At 46.1% G+C, this 25,163-nt stretch overlaps 1 protein-coding gene across 5 annotated transcripts in view; it reads right to left on the reverse strand.

Annotated features, from left to right (window-relative positions):
- Positions 1 to 4,542: 4,542 nt before the first annotated feature.
- LOC115197491 (voltage-dependent L-type calcium channel subunit beta-1) overlaps positions 4,543 to 25,163 on the reverse strand; it is a 30,486-nt gene continuing 9,865 nt past the window's right edge. For 2 of the 5 annotated variants that reach the window (XM_029759081.1, XM_029759112.1), the window contains 13 exons: positions 17,084 to 17,203; positions 16,598 to 16,720; positions 16,151 to 16,287; positions 15,566 to 15,633; positions 14,016 to 14,176; positions 10,701 to 10,781; positions 10,542 to 10,600; positions 10,286 to 10,395; positions 9,506 to 9,514; positions 7,937 to 8,088; positions 7,697 to 7,792; positions 7,303 to 7,488; positions 4,543 to 5,160 (listed from right to left, as the gene is read on the reverse strand). In XM_029759081.1, the coding sequence (XP_029614941.1) occupies positions 4,606 to 5,160; positions 7,303 to 7,488; positions 7,697 to 7,792; positions 7,937 to 8,088; positions 9,506 to 9,514; positions 10,286 to 10,395; positions 10,542 to 10,600; positions 10,701 to 10,781; positions 14,016 to 14,176; positions 15,566 to 15,633; positions 16,151 to 16,287; positions 16,598 to 16,720; positions 17,084 to 17,203 (1,857 nt within the window). In that variant the 3' untranslated portion in view covers positions 4,543 to 4,605. Of the gene's footprint in view, positions 5,161 to 7,302; positions 7,489 to 7,696; positions 7,793 to 7,936; positions 8,089 to 9,505; positions 9,515 to 10,285; positions 10,396 to 10,541; positions 10,601 to 10,700; positions 10,782 to 13,400; positions 13,430 to 14,015; positions 14,177 to 15,565; positions 15,634 to 16,150; positions 16,288 to 16,597; positions 16,721 to 17,083; positions 17,204 to 25,163 lie in introns of all 5 variants that reach the window. The other 3 variants (XM_029759102.1, XM_029759119.1, XM_029759093.1) reach the window with 3 other exon arrangements.

Below are 25,163 nucleotides of genomic sequence, written 5' to 3' on the forward strand. Positions count from 1 at the left end.
ATGAAGCGTATGCCCCAGTGCTCCTACTGAATATCATAGCCGGATCCCACCTGAATATTTCCAACACTGACATCCACCCTAATCTGAACACTGATCAGGCCTCTATTTATTTACATGGGATTCACTCAAGAATCGTGTAATGGTAGGACTCAGGGGTCACTTATTTTTTTTCACCTTTATTTAACCAGGTAGGCCAGTTGAGAACAAGTTCTCATTTACAACTCCGACCTGGCCAAGATAAAGCAAAGCAGTGCAACAAAAAACAACAACACAGAGTTACACATGGGATAAACAAACATACAGTCAATAACACAATAGAAAAATCTATATACAGTGTGTGCAAATGGAGTAAGGAGGTAAGGCAATGAATAGGCCATAGTGGAGAAGTAATTACAATTTAGCAAATGAACACTGGAGTGATAGATGTGCAGGTGATGATGTGCAAGTAGAAATACTGGTGTGCAAAAGAGCAAAAAAGTAAATAAAAACAATATGTGGATGAGGTAGGTAGTTGGATGGGCTATTTACAGATGGGCTGTGTACAGCTGCAGCGATCGGTAAGCTGCTCGGATAGCTGATGCTTAAAGTTAGTGAGGGAGATATAAGTCTCCAACTTCAGCGATTTTTTTCAATTCGTTCCAGTCATTGGCAGCAGAGAACTGGAAGGAAAGGCTGCCAAAGGTGTTGGCTTTGGGGATGACCAGTGAGATTTACCTGCTGGAGCGCGTGCTACGGGTGGGTGTTGTTATGGTGACCAGTGAGCTGAGATAAGGCGGAGTTTACCTAGCAAAGACTTATAGATGACCTGGAGCCAGTGGGTCTGGCAATGAATATGTAGCGAGGGCCAGCCGACGAGAGCATACAGGTCGCAGTGGTGGGTGGTATATGGGGCTTTGGTGACAAAACGGATGGCACTGTGATAGACTGCATCCAGTTTGCTGAGTAGAGTGTTGGAGGCTATTTTGTAAATGACATCGCCAAAGCCGAGGATCAGTAGGATAGTCAGTTTTACGAGGGTATGTTTGGCAGTGTGAGTGAAGGAGGCTTTGTTGGGAAATAGGAAGCCGATTCTATATTTAATTTTGGATTGGAGATGCTTAATATGAGTCTGGAAGGAGAGTTCACAGTCTAGCCAGACACCTAGGTATTTGTAGTTGTCCACATATTCTAAGTCAGAACCGTCCAGAGTAGTGATGCTGGTCGGGCGGGTGGGTGTGGGCAGCGATTGGTTGAAGAGCATGCATTTAGTTTTACTAGCGTTTAAGAGCAATTGGAGGCCACGGAAGGAGTGTTGTATGGTATTGAAGCTCGTTTGGAGGTTTGTTAACACAGTGACTTTCGGTCATGATGTGGGCGTTAGGGAAGCCTTAAAAACGATGCAACATATGATCTTAGATTCAGGAAGAGGGACCACCACACCCAAACTTCTAGATATTTAGTTAACTACTTCCTCCTATAGAACATTATATGGTTCTAACTTCCTTTTAAAATGTCTGGAATTAAAAAAAAATACATATAGTTTCCTCCACAGTGTATGCATGACAGTCTAGGACATGCCACGCGCTGCGCTGAGTCCTGCGGCTGTTGGGTTTTCAACCAGAGATGAGTCAAAAACCACAAGTTCTTAAGAAGCTATCTTTTTTTTTTCCTTTGTAAGAGAAACAGAAACCATATTTTAAGCCACAGTTTATGTAACAAAGGGTGAACTACAGCAAGCTTCAGCTATCATACGTATTGTTACGTCATGGACCGGATGAGGTTTTCTGTTATTTGACAACGGCTTCAATCATCAATATACTTAAGTTACTATACGGTTTTGGGTTGCATTGCAAGAACTGAGTGATCGTTTAAATTAAAGTATAGCTAATTTAAATGGCAAACTAATGTATTCAGTCGTACAGCCCTCTAGGTGTGGAGGATGTGCAAGTGTGTGTCCCTGATAATCATCAGTGATATCATTTCACAAAACAAAGGAGATGATTGTGGACTTCAGGAAACAGCAGAGGGAGCACCGACGGGACAGTAGTGGAAGTGGGATGTTTTAAATTCCTTGGCATACACATCACAGACAAATTTAAATGGTCCACCCACACAGACAGTGTGGTGAAGAAGGTGCAACAGCGCCTCTTCAACGTCAGGAGGCTGAATAAATGTGGCTTGCCACCTAAAACCCTGACAAACTTTGACAGATGCACAATTGAGAGCATCCTGTCGGGCTGTATCACCGGATGGTATGGCAAGTGCACCGCCCTCAACCACAAGGCTCTCCAGAGGGTAGTGAGGTCTGCACAAAACATCACCGGGGGAAAACTACCTGCCCTCCAGGACACCTACAGCACCCGATGTCACAGGAAGGCCAAAAAGATCATCAAAGACAACAACCACCCGACCCACTGCCTGTTCACCCCGCTACCTGGGACCGAGAGACTGAAAAGGCCATCAGACTGTTAAACATCCATCACTAACACAGAGGCTGCTGCCTACATAGACTCAAATCATTGGCCACTTTAATAAATGGATCACTAGTCACTTTAAATAATGCCACTTTAATAATGTTTACATATCTTACATTACTCATCTCATATGTATATACTGTATCTTATACCATGTATTGCATCTTGCCTATTTAGCTCGGTCATCCATAAATTTATATGTACATATTCTTATTCCATCCCTTTAGATTTGTATGTATTAGGCAGTTGTTGTGGACTTGTTAGATTACTTGTTATATATATATATATATATATATATATATATATATATATATATATATTACTGCACTGTTGGAACTAGAAGCACAAGCATTTCGCTACACTCGCATTAACATCTGCTAACCATGTGTATGTGACCAATAAAATTTGATTTGATCAAAGGAGTGACACAATGAAATTCCCAAACATTTTTTGATAAAAATTTTAATTAAAATACGAATTTATCCACAGATTAAAAATGAAAGGCAGAAAAAGCAAAATGTAGCTACAATCAGGCACCAATGATAAATGTTCTTTCATCTTTTTAACAATTGCGATAACGCAACAATAAACATTATTTACGAATCATTAATATTTATTTATTTGACTGAAGAAAGGGGTGGGCAGAAGGATCCCACCAAAAACATTTGTGGATCCTCCATTTAGTTAACTGAGTTGAAGACCATGTTTTGTACCTATCCCCGCCCCCCTTTACACCCTTCTCACTAGCGCTAAATAACTGAAGACCTTATAAAATACAAATGTCCACAGGAAAAACGACACTAAAGTCAGTCAGAAATCAAGAAGAGAAGTGCATGGCATCTGACATTCAGACATGCTAGCTGTTTGGTTGAACATTTGGGGTGATTTACCACGCAAAACAACTCTTATATAACTGTTAGTGTGCCCTATAACAAGTAAACAACACAAAGCTGGTGCAGAGAAAACAAGATGGTGGTGGACATCGTGCTGGAGCAACAGGGTTGGCTACAGTGCAGGGTAGTAGCCAAGAAGACACATACAGTAGAGACACACAGATATGAAAACAGTGAGTGTGACAAGAGTTAAGACATCCCACCATGACAATGGTGGACGTGGCTTGGCGAAACATTCCGGCACTTGTGATTGGAGTTTTCTTGAAGTAAAGTCTGCGGGTGTGAGAGACTATTAGGCAGGATATTTCATTAACACGACTACTACTGTAGTGCTGCTTATGAACAGTACCACATTTGAAAAGACAATGTATACTACACGAGCAAAGCTATCACCCACAGACGGACAGTATCCCTAAAATAGCAGGAAACAGATGTGGAAAACCAGACACAGACAAATACAGTTCTATTTAAATGCTACGGCTGAAGCCGGTTAGGGAAAGAAGAAGTATCTTTGGGGTGTTTCCTTTTATTCTTAACATTAAGGTAAGTGTCAAACGAATAAACCAATTATCTCAATAAACTATTCTAAAGACATTATGGCAACTTTTCCACCAGATAGCTTTTAAGGTCTGGGTGATGAGGAATCAGAGGAGAGGGACTCAAAAAGCTTAGGATCCATCCTGAAAGTGTCTGAATCCTGAAGCTGAGCCTGAAGCTGTGGGGATAGACACCCTGATGCTCTGTACCGTACATGGGACATACAACCCTGTTTAAGACTACAGAGGACAGACATGACAGACTACAGCTCTATCAGCCTTCACATTCTACACGACAGAGATTGAGCCATACAGATCACACAATCATAAATTCACAATCATAATGATAACTGTCCTCGTGCTGTCAGTTCAGTAGGATTCCATGGTATTCATGCAGTAGTACTAACAAAATAAACTAAAAAGAGACCAACCAAACTGCTTTTTTTCTCAAAACATAAATAAATTGAATATAGCTAAAATAACTGGATGAGGTGTATGGCATCTGGCAGTTTTTTTCTCTACAGCGTACTCAACAACGAGAAAAGTACCTCTTTAATAAGGGTTGTAAACAGATCAATTGATGAGCTTCTGATTGGCATGGCCCCCAAACCCACCCTCCTCTCCCCGCTAATCCCCTAGCCCTAACCGTGAAACCCCCTTCCTCCCTCCCTCCCTTCCCCAGTCTGTCCATCAGCCTCCTAGCCCATGCGTTGTGATGTGTGTTTAGCGGATATACACGTCTCTCCCCCAGTCCTCCTGGTTCTTGTTGCGGCCCATGTTGGCGCCGGTATCCCCGGGTTCCTGGCAGTACCTTTCCCTTAGCTTGGCCCGGCTGTGTTGCCCAGGCTGGGTGTGGGAGGGCATGGGAGGGTGGTTGAGGTTCTCCTGGTCCGGCTCGGCCCCCTCGTCTTCCCAGGAGGCCTGGCGGCCGTGGTGCTGGGCAAGGTGGAGGCGGCTGTCCCCGCCCCCTACCCCGCGGTACATCTCAGACTCCTCGTAGGGGTCGGTCTCAATGTCCATGCAAGAGTCCCCTGCTTCAGTGTAGGCCGAGTCCCGACTGCCCTGCGTCTCCGAGTCAAAGGTGTCCTGCCGGGACAGGCCCCTCCCACCCCCTCCCCGTAGCTGGCCCCGTGAAGAGTGCAGGTAGGTCTGCTGCTTCTGCTGCTGCTGTTGCTGCTTCCCTCCCTGGTCACTCTGGTAGTCATGGAGACTGCCGCTGCCACCGCACTCCGAAAGAGGCCCTTCCCGCTTCTGTTCTCCGTGCGCCAGGTATGGCCCCTGCAGCGAGCCACGCCCATACCACACGACACGCCATGCAGAGACACAGTGAGACAGACAGAACAAGGCCCAGGCAGTGGGTTAGTCAACAGGGTTAGGACAGGTTAGGGTGCAGTTAGATAAAAAAAACAGGATATCAGTAATGTCAGTCAGTCAGTTCACAATGCAACACAAATAGAGGTTCACACTGTAACAATACATTTATTTATGCAGTACTTAAAGCACACCGCTATTGCATTGTTATTGCATTGAAATCATTTCTTGGTCAAAGTGACATTTTTTGTATTTAATACATGCACGCAGACTCTTTTCCATAGACTACAGAAATGTGTTCATTCATCATCTGTAAGAGAAACAACCATGCAGCCATTAGGCAAGCGAAACACCATGTTCAGCTCCTGGCTGCAAAGCCAACAGTGCCCTCTTCTGGCAGGTTTTTCACAGCAGCTAAAATGATGTTTCAACTAATTGTGATATCTCTTTTACATTCACAAGCATGTTCCTCATCCTAAGTAGTAAGTATTACATTCTGTTGAAACTCAGCACAATTAACAAAGACACTTTAGAGTTGGGTCAAGCCAACATTTGGCTGATCCTTGCTAATGACTTTGAATAGGCCGAGCTTAGTCACACCCATTGACAGTAAAATCATAACTGAACAAAATCTCCTCCGTCTGAACGAATTCTAATGAATCTATACAGCCGCCATTGTCTTACGTCATCTGACGTAAGACAATGTACAGCCGGCCGCACCATATCAAATACGACCGATTGTATCAGAGCAAGCACTGTTCATAATAGTGCATTTATGTCTAACTGAACACGATTAAATCAATTCTGTGGGTATAACTCATTGATATATGGAAGCAGCTTGGACACTTTTACAAGGTCTTGGACTATGACAGTCATGAGTCATGCTGTATGTATTTGGCTGAAGCCATTGGCTGATTGTAGATGAGACCCAGATGATCATTTTTCTGCTGGTTAGAGTTTCCTGTGTGAATTAATGAAATAGGACATTCCTATTAGTCATGGCCCACATCACTTCACACACACTTCGCGCACGCATATGCGCGCTCACACGCACACAGCCCATCCCCGCCCCGCCACACAAATCAGACAACTAGAAATGTATGCCACAACAACAAGGCACACATTGGCCGAGCGGCCGAGGTGACTCGCTCCTTTTCAGGGACGGTGCCATGGCAACACGGAGAAGGGAAGTAAACTGGACACCGTTTCCCAGATGATAAAGGAGTGCTGAAGAAAGGAGGCCAGGCAGGGAGCCCCGAGGTTGGGTAAGGGGCACACAATTTTCTCTACCAATTACAGTAAACAGGGAATAGGCAGCAGACCAGAGACAGAGGTACTTCACTGACTGATGGATGGATGATGGAGGATTTTCACTTCTTCCAATAACTGCCCCCGTCAATTCATTTCACAACTTCAATGTGATTGTGTGTGTGTGTTATTCTCACTGAAAACCCTTGCCAGTGCTGGTTTGGTCTGGATCCAGTGTCCTGCCCATATAAACTCTCCTTTGCTAATTTTGCTGTGTGTGTTGCTCTAAGATACTGTGTCATTTTCAGAGAAGTTTTCTTGAAGAGGACGAAGCTCTCTGCTTGTCCTCTCGGTGTTTGTACGTGGGTGTTTTCTAACACAGAAGGATTTTACAGTAATGTGTGGGGCCTATATTGTTCCGAGTACTCTGATGTGTTTGTAAGTGTGTGTGTGTGTGTGTGAATATGAATGTCTGTGTAAGTGTGTGTATGTGCTATTGAGTTGGATCCAGTGTGATGGACACAGTATACTCTCTGGTAAACAGCCTCCTCCCTCTCTCCAGGTATGTGGTGTTTCTCTAGACAGCATTATGAATGAGAACGTGGTCTAAACATAATGTGATTAGATTCTTTCCTTCTTTCAGGTCAAAGGGAGGGATGGGGAGAGGGAGGATGGGGGGAGGTATATCTGGAGAGCAGGCAGCCGGGTTTGGAAGGGGGTGTTTCTCCCCCTAAGCCCCCCCCCCCTCCCCACAGCTGGCCTTTAGAGGGCGTGCTCGGCCACCTTCCCGTGCTCGGCCCCGGGGCCATCCAGGCCGGGCCAGAACTCCAGGTTGCGGCGCAGGGAGGTGAGCACCTGTACCTGCAGGTTGGAGACGGGCTCTGGGGAGGCGGCCAGGGCGGCCGTGGCCATGGTGCGGTTGAGGAGGGGGTTGGGGGGGTTACTGCTGGGGGGGTGCGTGGCCTTCCAGTAGGCCTCCAGGTAGTCAGCCAGATGCTCACAGGCGTCCTCCAGCTGGTTCTCATCCAGGATGATGTCAAACAGCTCCTACATACAACACAGAGGGACATTATGTCAGTGTTTCACCTTTCAACTTCAGAGATTCAGCCGACTACCTAAAAAGGCATTCATTTCAATGTTAAGCCAATGCCATTGTTCAGACTGGTCATTGTGAATTAATTTGTTCAGGGCAAACAGCATGTAAGAACATTGGCCTTTCGGGCCACAGAATCCAGGGTCACAGACAGACACTCACAGGGGGGCACTGGGCCAGCTTGTCTGCTGCCACCATCTGCACGTTCAGGTGTTTGGCCTGGGACTTCCCCCGGGATTTAATGAGCCTCTGGAGGACCTGAAGGGAAACAGGCAACAATATACCGCTGGTCACTGACAGAGATGTCACGTCTACAGACATTTCAGTCACATACACGTCATTTCAGTAGGACGCGATAGAGGAAGTCAATCGACCACAAAGTCATTCCCGCTCAGAGGGTACCTTCGGTGAGGCTATTTTGATGTAGACGATGATAGGAGCCAGGGAGGTCTTAGCCAGCTGAGAGGGGTGGTTGATGGTGTCGGCGTCTAGGGCAACCAGCTGCAGGGTGCGGGCCAGCTCAAAGATACGCTCAATCTCACTTTGCACCTCCGCTATGTGGTAGAGAACAACATGGAAATGCAATAAGTAACAGGGTGTAGTAGGTCTCTGAACACACAGAGTATACAAATTGAACCGGTTGTCAAATCTCAAATCTGTCCACATTTAAATCCCTTCTGGAGTATACAGGAGACCAGTGTGACTATTGCCACTTTGCTAACTCCTATTTCACACACTTACCACTGAAAATAAACAGGACACACGCACATGCAAACGTGGCGCGTTAACACTGTATCATGCGTGTCAACATTTTGGCAAAGTGTTCGGCGCGTGTGAAACGGAACCCATCGTACTAGACGTTCCATTTTACACACCGCTAAATGGAATGTTGGGGCATTCTCATTCTGTTGCCACATTCCAACGAGCAGTGGCGGGTGTTTTGCACTGGTAAATATGATCCCTTAACACAAGTTTTTATATCGACTCAAAACCTCGGGAAGGAAGGAGGCTTGTGAGAATGAGATGCCTTTGGTAGCACTTGATACACCGTTCTGAACATGTCAATGAATCAAATAATCGGAAAGTGATGAAGTGTAACTGCATTCGCTGTTAGAGCTATCAGGCATCGCAAACGTATTAGTCTGTTTGGATGTTCTCCTTTTCGGGTACGTATGGGGAGCGGGGTTGTTCCAGCCACAATGACATAACAGGGGACGTGTAATCTGCAGAGGGCCTGCGGGCTGCAGACGGTCTCCCTCCGAAGGGCTGAGATAGAAAGGGAATTAAACCTGCAGGCGGAAGGCAGCGACCAAAGGCTCCACAGAGAGATAAGAGAAATGAAGGAAAACCTAACAAACTGTCCTAGCTTTTATTAACCTGCAAATGTCCTCTATTTACACTGCATCTCTGTGAAGAATGTGTTTCCCTGTATCAGAGATTGGTAGTAACCAATGATGTACGCTATGTAAACTCATGAATATATGAACGTCTAATTGTGTATGCATACAGGCTCCTTGTAAGTAAAGTGTTATTACATGTCGCTTTACAGCAGGGTCCCTGATTCTGGCTCACAGGGTGGGAGGCAATGGAGGATGGAGTATAATTTCCCCTGTACACTCATCCCTGACTACAGTTGCCCCCCCCCCATCACATTTCCCCTGAACCTCAGACAGACAGACAGGCAGACAGCAGGCAGACGCTCAGCTGAGCAGCCTAGAGCCACCAGAGCCAACCAGCCAACTCATTCGGCTGTGTAATTAGTCTACTCCTTCCAAGCCTTAGTTCAAGTTGTTTTATTACTGCAAGCAACAGGCTTTCACAAACATGTGTGAGGAACAGACAGGCAGACAGATGCATGAGGTATGAGTATGTGAGGGGATGAGGAGAGTAGTGAGAGACCAGACAGGGGAGGAGAACAGAGAAAAAAAAAGCTCTTGGTTGTTTTCCTCGCGGGGTTGAGAGCATACGTACCCAGTACGTCTGAGAGACGTAGAGCGAGTGGAGGGAAGGAGAGTGGTGGAAGAGAGGGACAGGTGGGTGGAGGGTAGGAAAAGACAGGATGGAGAAAGAGAAGAGGCCAGGTCAGAGAGGGACAATGAGTAATAAAGCTAGAAGGCCGACAGCCCTTTCAGGGTTGTCAGGCTACACTGCCCCTCTCTGCTCAGCTAGCCTCTCCTCTAGAGGGGCCTTCCTGTTCTGTGCTTAGCCCTACTCACTCATATTGAAGCCTATCTACGCCAAATGGAGTGGATTGATGACCTTCTAAGTGAAAACATTTGTGTAATTCCATTTCAATTCAATGGTTGAATGGGCGACTATGAGGCTCCCTACTGCATGTTATCAATAGACGCTAACACCCAATCAACCAATATTCCCTGACCTTTTGCTGACCAGGTAGCTATAACCAACAGAAACAATACTTTTAAATATCTCTCTCCCAATACTCAGAGACAGGTCAACACCAGTCATGGTCCAAGTACAAACTGGTATTCCATTTAGAGTCGGGCAGGTCATCAGCAGGATCAAACACTTACACAAGCTAATATGGATATATGAAAACACTGATAGTGAAAGGTAACAACACAATAGCCCAACGGATGATAAGAAACATGAACTAACAAAGCTTTTTGAAATGTATCACGTGGGTGTTGGAATGGCACAGAGCCAGTCCTGGCGCTTATTGTGACCAGTGGTTTTCTTTTAGGTACACGAAAGGTACAAAGACGTCTTGCCCTACAGGTCCTGTCTTACCCAGGCTGGAGCGGGTGCTGGAGCGCTCGATGATGGTGTGTTTACTGGGGTTGTTGAGGACCGAGCGCTTGGCAAGGGAGATGTCTGCTGTCACCCGGGTGATGGATATCCTGGAAGAAACATTATCAACCAATCAGGGCTGAGAACGGGAAACGTCTTAAAGCAGGTTAACTAAATACTAAGTTGAAGACATTTTCAACCTTCACTAAATATGGTCCATATTTCAGTCAGGTTCTCTGGCTGGCCTGAAACTCACCTGCCCTCAAACTTGTGCTTGAGAAAGTCAAAGAGAGCCTTTTGCATCATGTCAGTCACCTGGTGGGAGACGAGGAGAAGAACAACCGCGGCGTGGAATATGACCGGTATAATAAACCATGAAGAAAGTTGGGGAGATTGAGCTACACAGTAGCCTTACCTCGTAGCCCTTCAGTGACGGCCCCACTAGAATGATGGGTCTCATGGAGGGGACCACGTCGTAAGGGGGGACATGCTCCATCTGAGCCAGGCAGGAGAGCACCAAGAGTGGGGTGAGACACTATAACCTCTGTGTCTGAACACAGACATACACGCGAACAGACCTCACGCATCCTCTGAGACGCACAATCTACAGCCACTTTGTACGCACACGTCCGGAGCTACACAATCTACTGCCACAGAAACACACACACACACACACATAAATCAACATTGTCAACACCAACTCTTCCTCTCTCTGTACAGTGGACTACAGTCAGAAGGATATATAATGCATTTCAGCATTTCAGACAGAATTATTATCTTGGAGAGGATAAAAGACCAAGCTCAACATTTTTCACAGAAAGCACTCATTTCCATTTCTCAGTCTGCTCTCCCAGTCATAGCAAATGAAATAAACCATCATCAAATTGGATCAGAATGAGCTATGGAGAGTGGTAAGGGCCATTATTGATATATATATAAAAAAGAATCTCAGGAGCTTTCATGCAGCCAAATGCTTATGTGACTGCGGTTCCAGTCAAAGATAACTCTCTCTCTCCTACTCTCTCGTAGCATGTTATCTGTGTGTGGTAGACTCCTCTTGCTTTATAGAAAGAAGCCAGATAGACACCGAGCCAAATGGGTTTTTAGGTCCAGAGAAAATGGACAACAAGCACACACTAAACCTACAAAAAGATACCCCTCATTTTGAACCAGCATATAGAGAACGTATTTCAGACACTAACTTAAACACTCATATCACAATGAAAATGGAAACATACACAGATGACACGCACTCTTACGCAAAACACCCACACCCAGTCAATCAATATTCCGACAAGTAAAACAAATGCATACATTAACATTGCATCAATATGAATCATGAGAAGCATGATTCATCTGCCCAACAACGCATCTATAAGCATCTGTTCTGTTATAGAAAGCGTCCCGTTTTGGAGTGACAGGTGAGAACACTAAGTGGAGAACAGGTCCCATGGTCTATCCACTAACAGATAGGCAGGCATTAGGAGAATGTAGGATCTTCATTTGACCTATATTGTCACAGCAAAATAATCCTGCAGCAACGGGTTTTGAACGTTTAGTCCATAATGTTAGTTGATTCGTGGTTAGGCCATTAACTGGCCAAAAGTAGTACACATGAATAGTGCAATACTGTTAATACAACGGTGTGTTAGTGTGGGTTTTCAGTAAATGTATGTAAATAACAAAGCTCATTTGCGTTTCCTGCAGGAAAATTCTCAGCAGCAAAAAGTGATCACATTAAGATCCCACACCTGTAGGGTGCTAGCGTGTATTCGGTGTCAGCTCTCTGTATTCTCAGCACGCCTTCTCTGTATTCCACGCAGCACTTTAGTACACTGAGAGCAGTAGCATTGAGGCTTGAAGAGCTCTCCTTCACTAAGGTACATTACGTTACATAAAGCCACACCTCCACAACCAGGCAGTGGACTCAGTTCACCTCATTACGATTCACTACATCTAAAAATACACTTAATAACTTTTCCAAATGGTGCTCATGTCACGTCCTGCCCCTTGTAAGATGTCATTTTCTATAGTAGAGTAGGTCAGGGCGTGACAAGGGGTGTTTTTGGATGGTTTTCTATGTTTTCTATTTCTATGTTTAATTCTCGGTTTCTATTTCTATGTTGTTTTTTTGGGTTGAGCTCCAATCGGAGGCAGCTGGTCCTCGTTGCCTCTAATTGAAGATCATATTTAAGTAGGGGTTTTTCCACCTGTGTTTGTGGGCAGGTATTTTCTGTTTAGACTCTGTACCTGACAGAACTGTAGTCTGATCGTTTGCTGTTTGTTATTTTGTCTTTAGTGTTTTTGAGTTAATAAATATCATAATGAGCACTCAACACACTGCGTTTTGGTCCCCTCTATACGACAGCTGTTACAGCTCATCACTAGAGATGCAGTGCTGAGAGAAGTGTACTGTGTCTCACCATTAATCTCTCTCTTTCGGAATAACATGAATTTTCACATAATCTATAGAAAATGTTTTTGCTATTGGAGGACAAAGCGTTCCTCTGTCTCCACAGTCTCCTGTATCTATGGGATCAAAGCTGTGTTGACAGCTCTGAGATAGCGAGGCGGGCTGATGACAGGCTATTGGCTGTCACTCAAAGCAGCCATCCAGAATGGGAATGAAAACACATCAGGGAGCATTAACGTTCACCAGAACTGTGAGCGACAGGGGCCGTGACACGCCTGCACCTGCTTACTGACAGCCCATGTTTACCCAATCAGCTCTGACTGCATACTGACAGCCCGTGTTTACCCAATCAGCTCTGACGACAGAGACAATGGAAGCCCTGCTTGCATTTGGGGGTGGAACTAACATTTCCCTTCCTACAATTCCTCCCTATAATTTCTCATTTTCCATCATTTATTAATTGATCATTTTGGAACACGATATCCCTGGGGGACAACTGCAACACGGAAATCTTCTTGGGGAATAAGTGAAAACCTTTACAAAAATGAGGAAATGTTCAAATCCAGTCACCTCCCACTCTCTCTAGCATAAGCTGACATGAGAGCAGACTGAGGAACATGGAGAGACAACAGAGAGGAAGAAGAGGAGGAGGACGAGGCAGAACAGAAGGTAAAGGTGAATTAAAGGTCAGCACCGACTCACCGACTTCTGTTTCTGTTTAGCTGGACCACCTACAGTATCATTCCGCACACCCCCACGAAAAGACAGAGCAAAAGGGACAAAAAAAGAGACAAAAAAGCACAAAAGACAGAGGACGTGTTGTTATTGACAGGTGACGGTTAGTTGGGAATTGGGAGTGGAGCTGTTCAATAGTACAGCGGAGACCACACCCACTGTAGTCTGATCGAGAATGACATTTATTGTTTCGAGTTGCACCGTCGACGAATATTCATACATTGCTTTTGCATCGGCGAATGTATGAACGTGGTCAGGTTCGTCTTTAGCTCAGCTCAACCCCTCCCCCAGTTGACCAGCGCAGAAACACACAGGCAAACACAACTCAACGTTGCCATGGTGACCAGAGACTGAGGGGCCAATCGGGATTAGGGAGTCAGACAGGCGCTAGCTAGCGGCGGGAATGGTGGGTCAGTTTAGGGCAGTAAGTCAGAGACGATGGGGGGTAAGAGGGGCTAGTGGGGACAGAGAGGTTATTATAGCCTAGGACTGGGTCATAGCTTCGTGCAGAAGGGGGGTTTGGTTGAAGGGAGGTGGGGAGGGGAGGCAGCCGTGCTGCCTGGGTCCCCTGGAGGGCTTTACCTTCTTAAAGAAGGGCAGGCGGTGGATTTGGCCCTGGGGGGAGGTGACGCTGCCTGCGCTGCCCTTGGGGGAGCGAGGGTCACCCTGGGGCTCAGGGGGCTCCTCGGCATCCAGGTCCAGGGGGTCAAGGTCAAAAGCCATCGTGGACATGTCCACATGAGCTGAGGGGTGGGGCGGGGCGGGGTAGAGAGAGAGAGAGAGAGAGGGGGGACAGGGAATGACAAAGAAAGAGAAAGAATATCGAGCAATAGTGAAAGAAGAAGAAAAAGGGGAGATGTACACAGAGAAACGAGGAAAGAGAAAAAAGGGAGGACAAGAAAAGCATGATAAGAAAGGCAATCAAAAGCAGAGAGAAGGCCAGACTCAGATCTGAGATCTAGAAATGGCAGGAATAACAGTGCTGAAATAAAAAGTCAATAGGTGACTAAGTAAAGAATAAATGCTTTTGGCCACGACGAAGTCAGTGTACGAGCGGGTCAGGAAAACAGTGATCGAAACAGAACAGTGAGTAATAGAGAGATGCGGAGAGAAAGGAGGTGGAAGAGAGAGCTATTCACTGCTGAGGAAGAAGTGGCGGAGACGAGAAAAAGAGAGAGAGAGAGCGAGAGAGAGAGAGAGAGCAGGGAAGGTGCTAGGAGGTGGAGGCAGAAAAGGGTGTGTAAGGAGGGTTTACAGTGTGCTGGGACTGGTTAAGGTGCTGAAGGCTCTGTGTTTTGGGTGTGGGTAGGGGTGTTTTAAGCTGGCACAGCCAGGCAGGAAGAGGGGTTTGGTATATCAGTTCAGGTATAACAAATATGGTTGATAAAGAGAACCATACTATAACTGTCGTGTATTAACGTAACACATCCATCAATGGAGAAACAATGCCAGTTACAGTCAATCTACGTGTCTGATCTAGTCTGTCTGTCTTCAATTCAATTATTCAATTCAATGAACTCACTCCCAGTCAGTTCTTATCTAATAAAAACATGTATATATTTCTGTCAATCTTTCCTTCTGTCTCTACGTCAGTCTATTTATTTCTATTTATGTCTATCCAGCAGCATGACTGAACTGAACTATCCCGTTGCTGCCCGGTGCTAACACTTAAGGTACGGGCTGCGTCTCAAATCGTGCACCAAAGGGCATTACCTTTGACCAGGGCCCATAAGGCTTTGGTCAAAACTAGCGCACTATGCAGGGAATAGGGTGCCACTTGGGACGCAGCCCTGGCCTGGCCAAGCGTCGTGATCAGGTTTAATGAGAGGAGCACTATATCCTAAGCTGTATTTCGGGCTGGTCCTGTTGGCCATGCTAATGACAAACCTGCTATAGGACCTCTCTCTTTCTCTCCATCTGACTCACACTCCAGCAGCAGCAGCAGGACACCCACTGAGACGTTTCCCCTCCACACTGCAGACATCTCATTCATCATGGATCACTGACTATCCAATTCAAATCTACACGGAATATTAGCGACAGGCCGCGGCAGAGGGCTATATCTATAGCTGTCGTGTGTGTCTCTTCTAGCCAGCCGAGCGGTGAAGATGACCCGCTACCTCTGACATTACCTGTGCCAGGAGGGGTGGGCCTGCGTGTTCCCGTGGCAACGTCCAGGCTGGAGCTGCCACCAGATTTACTGTAAGAGGGAGGAGGAGAGAACAATGAGTGGATGGTTACTGGTAGGTGAAAATTGAAGTGGATTGAAAGAAATTGTCATTGAAAGTAAATGGAACTCTTCCCATTTTTAATTGTGAAGTAGTGACTCTTGTGAAGTGGTGATTGGGTGATCATTGTTCTGTATTATGTTGCATGCATTGTGGAATCTAATTGGATAACAGGGTTGGCTCAATTCGAATTGAAGGCAGTCAATTTAAAAAGTAAACTAAAATTACAATTCAATAAGGGCATTTATTTTCAATGACTTCTCAATAAACTGAAAAGTAGACGCTACTGATTTCAAAAGTAAAAAAAAAAAAACAGAATAATTTTAAATTCAAATGACTTTGAATTAACTGCCTTCAATTCGAATTGAGCCCAACCCTGTTGGATAACAGCTCTGACATGACGGTAGCCGATAGGTAACTGATCTATGTTGCTGTAAAGTGACTGGGTGATGGGTGCCAGCGGACGTGGGTGTGGGCAGCAGCCAGTACCTGGAGCTGAGGCGGTTCTGTCTCATCTTCTGCTCCTGCAGTAGCCTGGTGTTCTCCAGTTTGACTGGGCTGGGTATGAACCCCACCTCACAGCCCTCCTTCACCAGACGCCCAATCCACCAGTCATTATTGTACTTCTGCACAGAGCACACAGACAGACAGACACGTAAACGCTACCCAATAATACACACTTCAGTCTTCTCCTCCTTCGCTCGCAGAGCCCCGGCTGTTGTTGCCAAGGCAACTGCCGCCACCATCGTAGCTTGCTTATCGACACATCAATCAGATATGAATATAGAACCGGATGTTTACATGATAACAGAATGCCATTTCACCATATCCCACTGTCTTTGTAAAGCATCCAGGGGATGGGGACAAAATCATCTTCAGAAATGATCTAACAATAAGAAACAAGAAGGCCCAGTGCTGTTTACGCAGCTCCGGTACCTCTTTGATGTGTAGGAAGTCTTTGGCTTCAAAGGAGATGGCCATGCCCTGCACTGGGACGTCATCGTTGGGCCCAGAGTTGTAGCCCACATTCGTCCGCACAGCAAAGGCCACTGGTTTGGTCTGGAGAGGTTGAAGCAAAAGAGAAAGCAGAACAAAGAATGAGAACGGAGGATAAGAATGATGAATGACATGAGGGCGACAGAGCGGACAAGACGGGGGTGAGATATTAGTCAACTTGTCATGTCGCTCGATGTCTATAATGTCACAAAGACTGTTATTGGATGTTAATTGACTAGAAATACAGGTTATAATATGTGTTAACCGTGTACCTAAAACATTGTGGGGACACTGTTAGCGAGATTAGTCAGGTGTATGGTTAGGGTCAGGGCGAACGGTTAAAGACTGTGCTGTTCTGTATGGCTGTATGGGGTACTGTATTACAGAAGGACAGGGTCACAGGGAAGGGCCATGGTGACCTCTGACCTTAGCTTTCTCGAGGGTGGCCAGGGCCTGTAGGTCTGCCTCCTTCCTCAGTGCCTCTGGGTCCTCCTCCAGGGACACATCTGAGTCCGACGGCCGGCTAGTGTAGGAGTCGGCAGAGCCCTGCAACACACGCACACACACGCACACACACACACACACACAGGGACAGAGTAAGTGAGTGTGTGCATGTTTGTGAGTGTGTGTTTATGTGTGAGAGAGAGAGAAAGAAAGAGGGCAGAGAGAGAGGAGGTATAGAGAGAAGGAAAGAAGGAGAATGTGGGAGATGGTGGCATGGCCATTTTTTCTAGCGTGCTGTATGTTTGTTTCGAGCGTGTGTGTGTGTGTGTGTGTGTGTGTGTGTGTGTGTGTGTGTGTATATGTTTGTTTCGAGCGTGTGTGTGTACACAAGCGTATTCTATGGCATGACCACACGTCCTTGAATAAAAACCTCTGTGGCAATAAAGACAGCAATAGTACTACTGGAAACACACACACACACACACACACACACACCTCGCCATAACAACAGACAGACAGGGGGCCTCTCAGTCTCTTCTCTCAATATATTATTTTCCACTGCCTGTCTTTTCACATCTCCCTATGCTTTGCTCCATCTCTGTTTAGACCATAATATGTACTGTACTGTGTTCTGTCCATCTCTGTTTAGACCATAATATGTACTGTGTTCTGTCCATCTCTGTTTAGACCATAATATGTACTGTACTGTGTTCTGTACTACTGACTGGTCCCTACCTCATTCTGAATGGCTCGAGGGCAAATATCCCAATCACTTATAATTGTCATCAGGTCCCACGTCTCTGTGGTATTTCTTTTGTTTCACCCTTTATTTATAACCTGGAGGCACAAAGGGAACTTGCCTGCCTGGCTGCCTGCCTGGCTGCCTGCACTCAAGCCTACTCCTCAAATACACACACATTACTGTCTGGCACAGAACACTTGGCTGGTGTAATATGAGTGTGAAGTGGATGCATCAAAACACATATGCAAACTTGAATCCCATCTGATCAGGCGCTTTGACGTGTTTAACACCCAGTGCCTACAGATTCACTGAGTGCGGGCGTGTCAGAGAGAGAGGGAGAGCTAGAGATAGAAAAGACAGATAAAACGGCCAAAGGCCCGGATTTAATATTAGCACTGATATATTACTCATGAAGTGGCTATGGTTTTGTCCACTTCCACCACTAGTGATCAATGGTAACCCGAGCCTCTCTGGCTGACCCTAATCCACCCATCCACACAATAAAAACCCTGGCCTCCTCTCCTGTGGGGGCTCTGCTCAGAGCGGAGCGTTCCCTGCCTGGCATACTGTACACTACAGCCCAGCACTGGTAGTACAGCCCGGCTCACTTGTAAAGTGTTTGAGTGTTCTCTTTATGTAACTATCCCACTTGTTCGGTTTTTTCCAGGTGTCAGACTCTCTCTCGCTCGCTTGCCGCATACACCCGTGGGAGGTGCAGACAAGAATGCGGACAGCTGAATGTGTGAGGCAGAATGACTGAGTCATTAGGTGTGGGGTTTTAAAATAGAGGTGAGAATGTGGTGAGAATTGACATCCACCATATGTAATGACTTGAAATAATTCCCCAGTGAGAAAATGGGGAGTTCAAACACGTAGGTATTTGATAATTAGCACATAAGTATGTGCTTCAACAAAACTGCTTTTAAAAAATGGTGCGATCGCAAAATCAGAAAACTTCCCGACTCCCTATTGGTCTCTCGGTTTCTGCCTGTTATAACAGCAACTGCAGGTACTGTTGTTACGTATAGAGCCGTGTGAAAGAGAAGAAGAAATGAAAAGAAGGGTTGAGTCCCAGAATGCCCCAGAAGGTAGCACGGGTCAGGGGTGGGAGGTGAAGGTTCAGCGGCTTCAGCCCCCATCTCTACTCCAGAGCAAACAGAGACGAGACAGCACTCGAAGGACTAAATATACACTAGGGCAACCTGTCACAGACAGACAGAAATACTGTATGTGAGTGAGAGCTAGGTACTTTGATATTTATTGTGTCACTTTATATGGTTTGAATTCAAAACAAACAGAACGTTGATTCTTGCGCAGCCACCTTTCCCATCAAAATCAAATCGGTGGCTTAGCAATGCCACGCCCGGTAACCAAGGCAACGTGTAGTCACTTCCAGGGGAGCCACCCCTGACCATCCCTACTTCCTGTTCCATTAACACAAACACACCCACTCTTGCCCGTCTCCGGGACACAGACAGACATGCAGCGTTTAATAATGATGATAATAGCCGTTGCCACTTACCGGCTCTGAGTCATCCTCTAACCCATACAGGTGCATCCCAACATGGAGAGCTGATTATTACAGAAAGGTTAATTACGATAGATGAGAAACCAAGAGGACTGTGTCTGTCTAAGAGAGAGAATACAGAGGAGAGAATAGCTTGCTGCCTCGTCAGAATAACTCTCACAGAACAGCAACTCCCTGACTGCTGCAACAGGTCTGTGATGCAGTGAAGCGAGAGGGAGCAAGAGGGATGTGTGTGTGTGTGTGTGTGTGTGCGCGAGTGCGTTTACAGTATGTGTGACTCACTCACTCAACCTGGTCACACCACATAACAAACCCGCAGAATAGAAAAAGACAAGGACGGGAGTGAAATCGATGGAGAGAAAAAGAGAGGGAGACACAATTAGGGACTTAATCAATCCTTTACGAAACAAATACAGTCTGGAGGGGAGGGGAGTGTGAAGCAGGGAGCAGGGTGATGTACCGATCAACAGGCAGTATGGATACCTGTAATTACTCTTACCCTCCCCCTTACTCTTTCTATCTTACTGTCCTCTCTCTCTCCTCAACCTTTCTCTTTTTCTCTCTCTCTCCCATTGCCTCGCTACATGCTCCTTTACTGCATACGGTCCTTCCCTCTCTTCCACTCCCTCTGTCCATGGATTCTGTCACTAATTTAGTTGCTTCACAGCTCCTGTTCAAAATAGCTAAAGACCACCTGATCCCATAGCTGCTCTCCCATTGGCCAGGCCAGAGATCCCAGTAGTGTCAGCCCAGCTGCTTGGTAGAGAGAGAGAGGAAGAGAAAGGAAGAGAAAGAGAGAGGAAGAGAAAGAAAGAGAGGAAGAGAAAGAAAGAGAGGAAGAGAAAGAAAGAGAGAGAAAGAAAGAAAGAAAGAAAGAAAGAAAGAAAGAAAGAGAGAGAGAGAGAGAGAGAGAGAGAGAGAGAGAGAGAGAGAGAGAGAGAGAGAGAGAGAGAGAGAGAGAGAGAGAGAGAGAGAGAGAGAGAGAGAGAGAGAAGATAAACATGGGGAGGATGAGAGATACCATCAGAATAGCACCGCTCACTTTTGGAAGTGGTGAAGGCAGGAGAAATGGCTAGATTAACATGCTCTCAGAAACATACTCAACAGGTGACTAATGGCTACAGCTGAGCTTATTTGATAAACATCCTGCTTCAAGGCTTTGCCTGGAGAGCTGGGCCTATAGACAGACAGTTGAAGTCAGAAGTTTACATACACCTTAGCCAAATACATTTAAACTCAGTTTTTCACAATGTCTTAGGTCAGTTAGGATCACCACTTTATTTTAAGAATGTGAAATGTCAGAATAATAGTAGAGATAATGATTTATTTCAGCTTTTATTTCTTTCATCACATTCCCAGTGGGTCAGAAGTTTACATACACTCAATTAGTATTTGGTAGCATTGCCTTTACATTGCTTAACTTGGGTCAAACGTTTGGGGTAGCCTTCCACAAGCTTCCCACAATAAGTTGGGTGAATATTGGCCCATTCCTCCTGACAGAGCTGGTGTAACTGAGTCAGGTTTGTTGGCCTTCTTGCTCGCACACGCTTTTTCAGTTCTTCCTACAAATCTTCTATAGGATTGAGGTCAGGGCTTTGTGATGGCCACTCCAATACCTTGACTTTGTTGTCCATTTTGCCACAACTTTGGAAGTATGCTTTGGGTCATTGTCCACTTGGAAGACCCATTTGCAACCAAGCTTTAACTTCCTGACTGATGTCTTGAGATGTTGCTTCAATATATTCACATCATTTTCCATCCTCATGATGCCATCTATTTTGTGAAGTGCACCTGTCCCTCCTACAGCAAAGCACCCCCACAACATGATGCTGCCACCCTCATGCTTCACGGTTGGGATGGTGTTCTTCAGCTTGCGAGCATCCCCCTTTTCCTCCAAACATAATGATGGTCATTATGGCAAAACAGTTCTATTTTTGTTTCATCAGACCAGTGGACATTTCTCCAAAAAGTACGATCTTTGTCCCCATGTGCAGCGGCAAACCGTAGACTGGCTTTTTTATGGTGGTTTTGGAGCAGTGGCTTCTTCCTTGCTGAGCGGCCTTTCAGGTTGTTGATATAGGACTTGTTTTACTGTGGATATAGATACTTTTGTACCTGTTTCCTCCAGCATCTTCACAAAGTCCTTTGCTGTTGTTCTGGGATTGATTTGCACCTTTCGCACCAAAGTACATTCATCTCTAGGAGACAGAACGCGTCTCCTTCCTGAGCGGTATGACGGCTGCGTGGTCCCATGGTGTTTATACTTGCATAATATTGTTTGTACAGATGAACGTGGTACCTTCAGGCGTTTGGAAATTGTTCCCAAGGATGAACCACACTTGTGGAGGTCTACAATTTTTTTTCTAAGGTCTTGGCTGATTTCTTTTGATTTTCCCATGATGTCAAGCAAAGAGGCACTGAGTTTGAAGGTAGGCCTTGAAATACATCCACAGGTACACCTCCAATTGACTCAAATTATGTCAATTAGCCTCAGAAGCTTCTAAAACCATGGCATCATTTTCTGGAATTTCCCAAGCTGTTTAAAGATACCAAAAAGTGTACTTAGTGTATGTAAACTTAGTGATACTTAGTGTATGTAAACTTCTGACCCACTGGAATTGTGATACAGTGAATTATAAGTGAAATAATCTGTCTGTAAACAATTGTTGGAAAAATTACTTGTGTCATGCACGAAGTAGATGTCCTAACCGACTTGCCAAAACTATAGTTTGTTAACAAGAAATTTGTGGAGTGGTTGAAAAACGAGTTTTAATGACTCCAACCTAAGTGTATCTAAACTTCTGACTTCAACTGTATATAACAATGACTGGGTCCCACCCAAATTAATGAGACAGAATGTTTAATAATACGCACATCTCTGATAATGTCACTCCATACCCGTATGGAAAAGATCTAGAAGAATTTAACAAGATTCTTATACGTTCTTCCTGGAACTTATCAGTAATACACATGGCAGCAAATACACTGACAAAATTCATAGAAGATTTTAGTAGTGTCTGACTTGTATGGGTGAGTAACATTTAGACATAACAGAAATGTTGCATGTATTATCTAGAAAAGAGACATGTAAGCTAAGCCTTCTAAGGTTTCACATACATACAAATGTCAAAGCACGTGATTGTCTGATGTCATTGAGCGAGTTGTCATGGCAGACTTTGCATCTTATTGAAGAAAGAGATACCTAGTCAGTTGCACAACTGAATGTATTCAACCGATATGCGTCTTCCGCATTTAACCCAACCCCTCTGAATCAGAGAGGTGCGGGGGCTGCCTTAATCGATGTCCACATCATTGGCAGTTGTGGGGGTTTACTGCCTTGCTCAAGGGAAGAATGGCAGATTTTTCCACCTTGCTGGCTCGGGGATTCAAACAATTATCCCAACACTCTAACCGCTAGGCTACCTGCCACCCCGGAGGAGGGGAGGAGGAGCAAAGGAGGAGTCGAGGCGGAGGAGAGAAGGAGAAGGACGAGGAGGAGAAAAGGACAAGGAGGATATGGGTAATCACTTCAAAGCTGAGACATGCCAAAAGGTTTCACAAACTAGATTTCCTTGGCAAATATTCCCCTATATCTCTCCTTATCCATTAAATACATTTTACAGTAAGAAATGCTTTCAGTTGAAAACTCAGTAAGGTTACTCTACCCCAAAAGCCAAAGGTGCAGCAAACACATGAATTGATCAGATAACAATGGATCAATGATTAATGATCAAGTTGCACTGCTGTCAGATTGGAATTATGTAAGTGTATGTCCTCTGGAGTTTGGTCCAGTGGCGCTAGTAGGCAGAGCTAATAGGCAGAGCTAGTAGGCAGAGCTAGTAGGCAGAGCTAGTAGGCAGAGCTAGTAGGCAGAGCTAGTAGGCAGAGTTAGTAGGCAGAGTTAGTAGGCAGAGTTAGTAGGCAGAGCTAGTAGGCAGAGCTAATGGGCAGAGGTAGTGGGCAGAGGTAGTGGGCAGAGCTAATGGGCAGAGGTAGTGGGCAGAGCTAGTGGGCAGAGCTAATGGGCAGCGCTAATGGGCAGAGCTAGTGGGCAGAGCTAGTGGGCAGAGCTAGTGGGCAGAGCTAGTGGGCAGAGCTAGTAGGCAGGGCTGGGTATAGTTAGTAGGCAGGGCTGGGCAGAGTTAGTAGGCAGGGCTGGGCAGAGTTAGTGGGCAGGGCAGAGCTGGGCAGAGTTAGTAGGTAGGGCTGGGCAGAGCTAGTGGGCAGAGCTAGTGGGCAGAGCTAGTGGGCAGGGCTGGACAGAGTTAGTAGGCAGGGCTGGGCAGAGCTAGTAGGTAGGGCTGGGCAGAGCTAGTAGGCAGGGCTGGGCAGAGCTAGTGGGCAGAGCTAGTGGGCAGAGCTAGTGGGCAGAGCTAGTAGGTAGGGCTGGGCAGAGCTAGTAGGCAGGGCTGGGCAGAGCTAGTAGGCAGGGCTGGGCAGAGCTAGTAGGCAGGGCTGGGCAGAGCTGGGCAGAGCTAGTAGGCAGGGCTGGGCAGAGCTGGGCAGAGTTAGTAGGCAGGGCTGGGCAGAGTTAGTAGGCAGGGCTGGGCAGAGCTAGTAGGCAGGGCTGGGCAGAGCTAGTAGGCAGGGCTGGGCAGAGCTAGTAGGCAGGGCTGGGCAGAGCTAGTAGGCAGGGCTGGGCAGAGCAGTAGGCAGGGGCTGGGCAGAGCTAGTAGGCAGGGCTGGGCAGAGCTAGTAGGCAGGGCTGGGCAGAGCTAGTAGGCAGGGCTGGGCAGAGCTAGTAGGCAGGGCTGGGCAGAGCTAGTAGGCAGGGCTGGGCAGAGCTAGTAGGCAGGGCTGGGCAGAGCTAGTAGGCAGGGCTGGGCAGAGCTAGTAGGCAGGGCTGGGCAGAGCTAGTAGGCAGGTCTGGGCAGAGCTAGTAGGCAGGTCTGGGCAGAGCTAGTAGGCAGGTCTGGGCAGAGCTAGTAGGTAGGGCTGGGCAGAGCTAGTATGTAGAGCTGGGCAGAGCTAGTAGGCAGGGCTGGGCAGAGCTAGTAGGCAGGGCTGGGCAGAGCTAGTAGGTAGGGCTGGGCAGAATTAGTAGGCAGGGCTGGGCAGAGCTAGTAGGCAGGGCTGGGCAGAGCTAGTAGGCAGAGCTAGTCAGCTGAAAACACTGAGACATGGAGGTATGAGAGGTGAGAGGCTGTAATTTTCACCAAGCAGCCCTGACTGCCTTTCTTCTCCTGCTCTCTTCATCTGCAAAGTGGCTTCCACTGATATGAATTCACACCTGCTTAGCTCTAATATCAAACAAATTGGGGGAGAGAAGGTGGGGCGAGAGAGAACCAGAGTGAGGAAAGGGAGAGAGCGAGAAAGAGGGAGAAGAAAAAGGAACGAGTGGGAGTGTGAAAGACAAGAGCGTTGAACAATGAGGGGTGAAAAGCGTTGCCTTGAGGGGATAAATTATGTTAATGATGTTGCCTCTTCTGATGCAATGAAGGCCTTACTAACTGTTCCAGTACATGATGGCACGACGAAGGAGGGAGAATGGTACAATACTGTTATGGACTGGAGATGTGTACTTTGCGTCTACAGGCTGCAGTTTAATTTACAGATGCATGATATTTGCGAGTCTGTAACTTTCTCACTCCAAATTATTTACGATTAATTCAGGATTATCCGTAATCACGGTAGCATCCACATTAATGTAGAAGTGTTTCGAAACATATTCTATTCTTATTTACAATAAAAGTGACAATACTTTATTTAGCATTAATTTCTATCGGGCACAAAGTAATCTGAAACACAACCAAAACAAACAGGAAATGCATCTAACAAATGTGTAGAGTCAC

This window comes from Salmo trutta, chromosome 1 (genome assembly GCF_901001165.1).
Source record: "Salmo trutta chromosome 1, fSalTru1.1, whole genome shotgun sequence".
Taxonomy (NCBI): Eukaryota; Metazoa; Chordata; class Actinopteri; order Salmoniformes; family Salmonidae; genus Salmo; species Salmo trutta.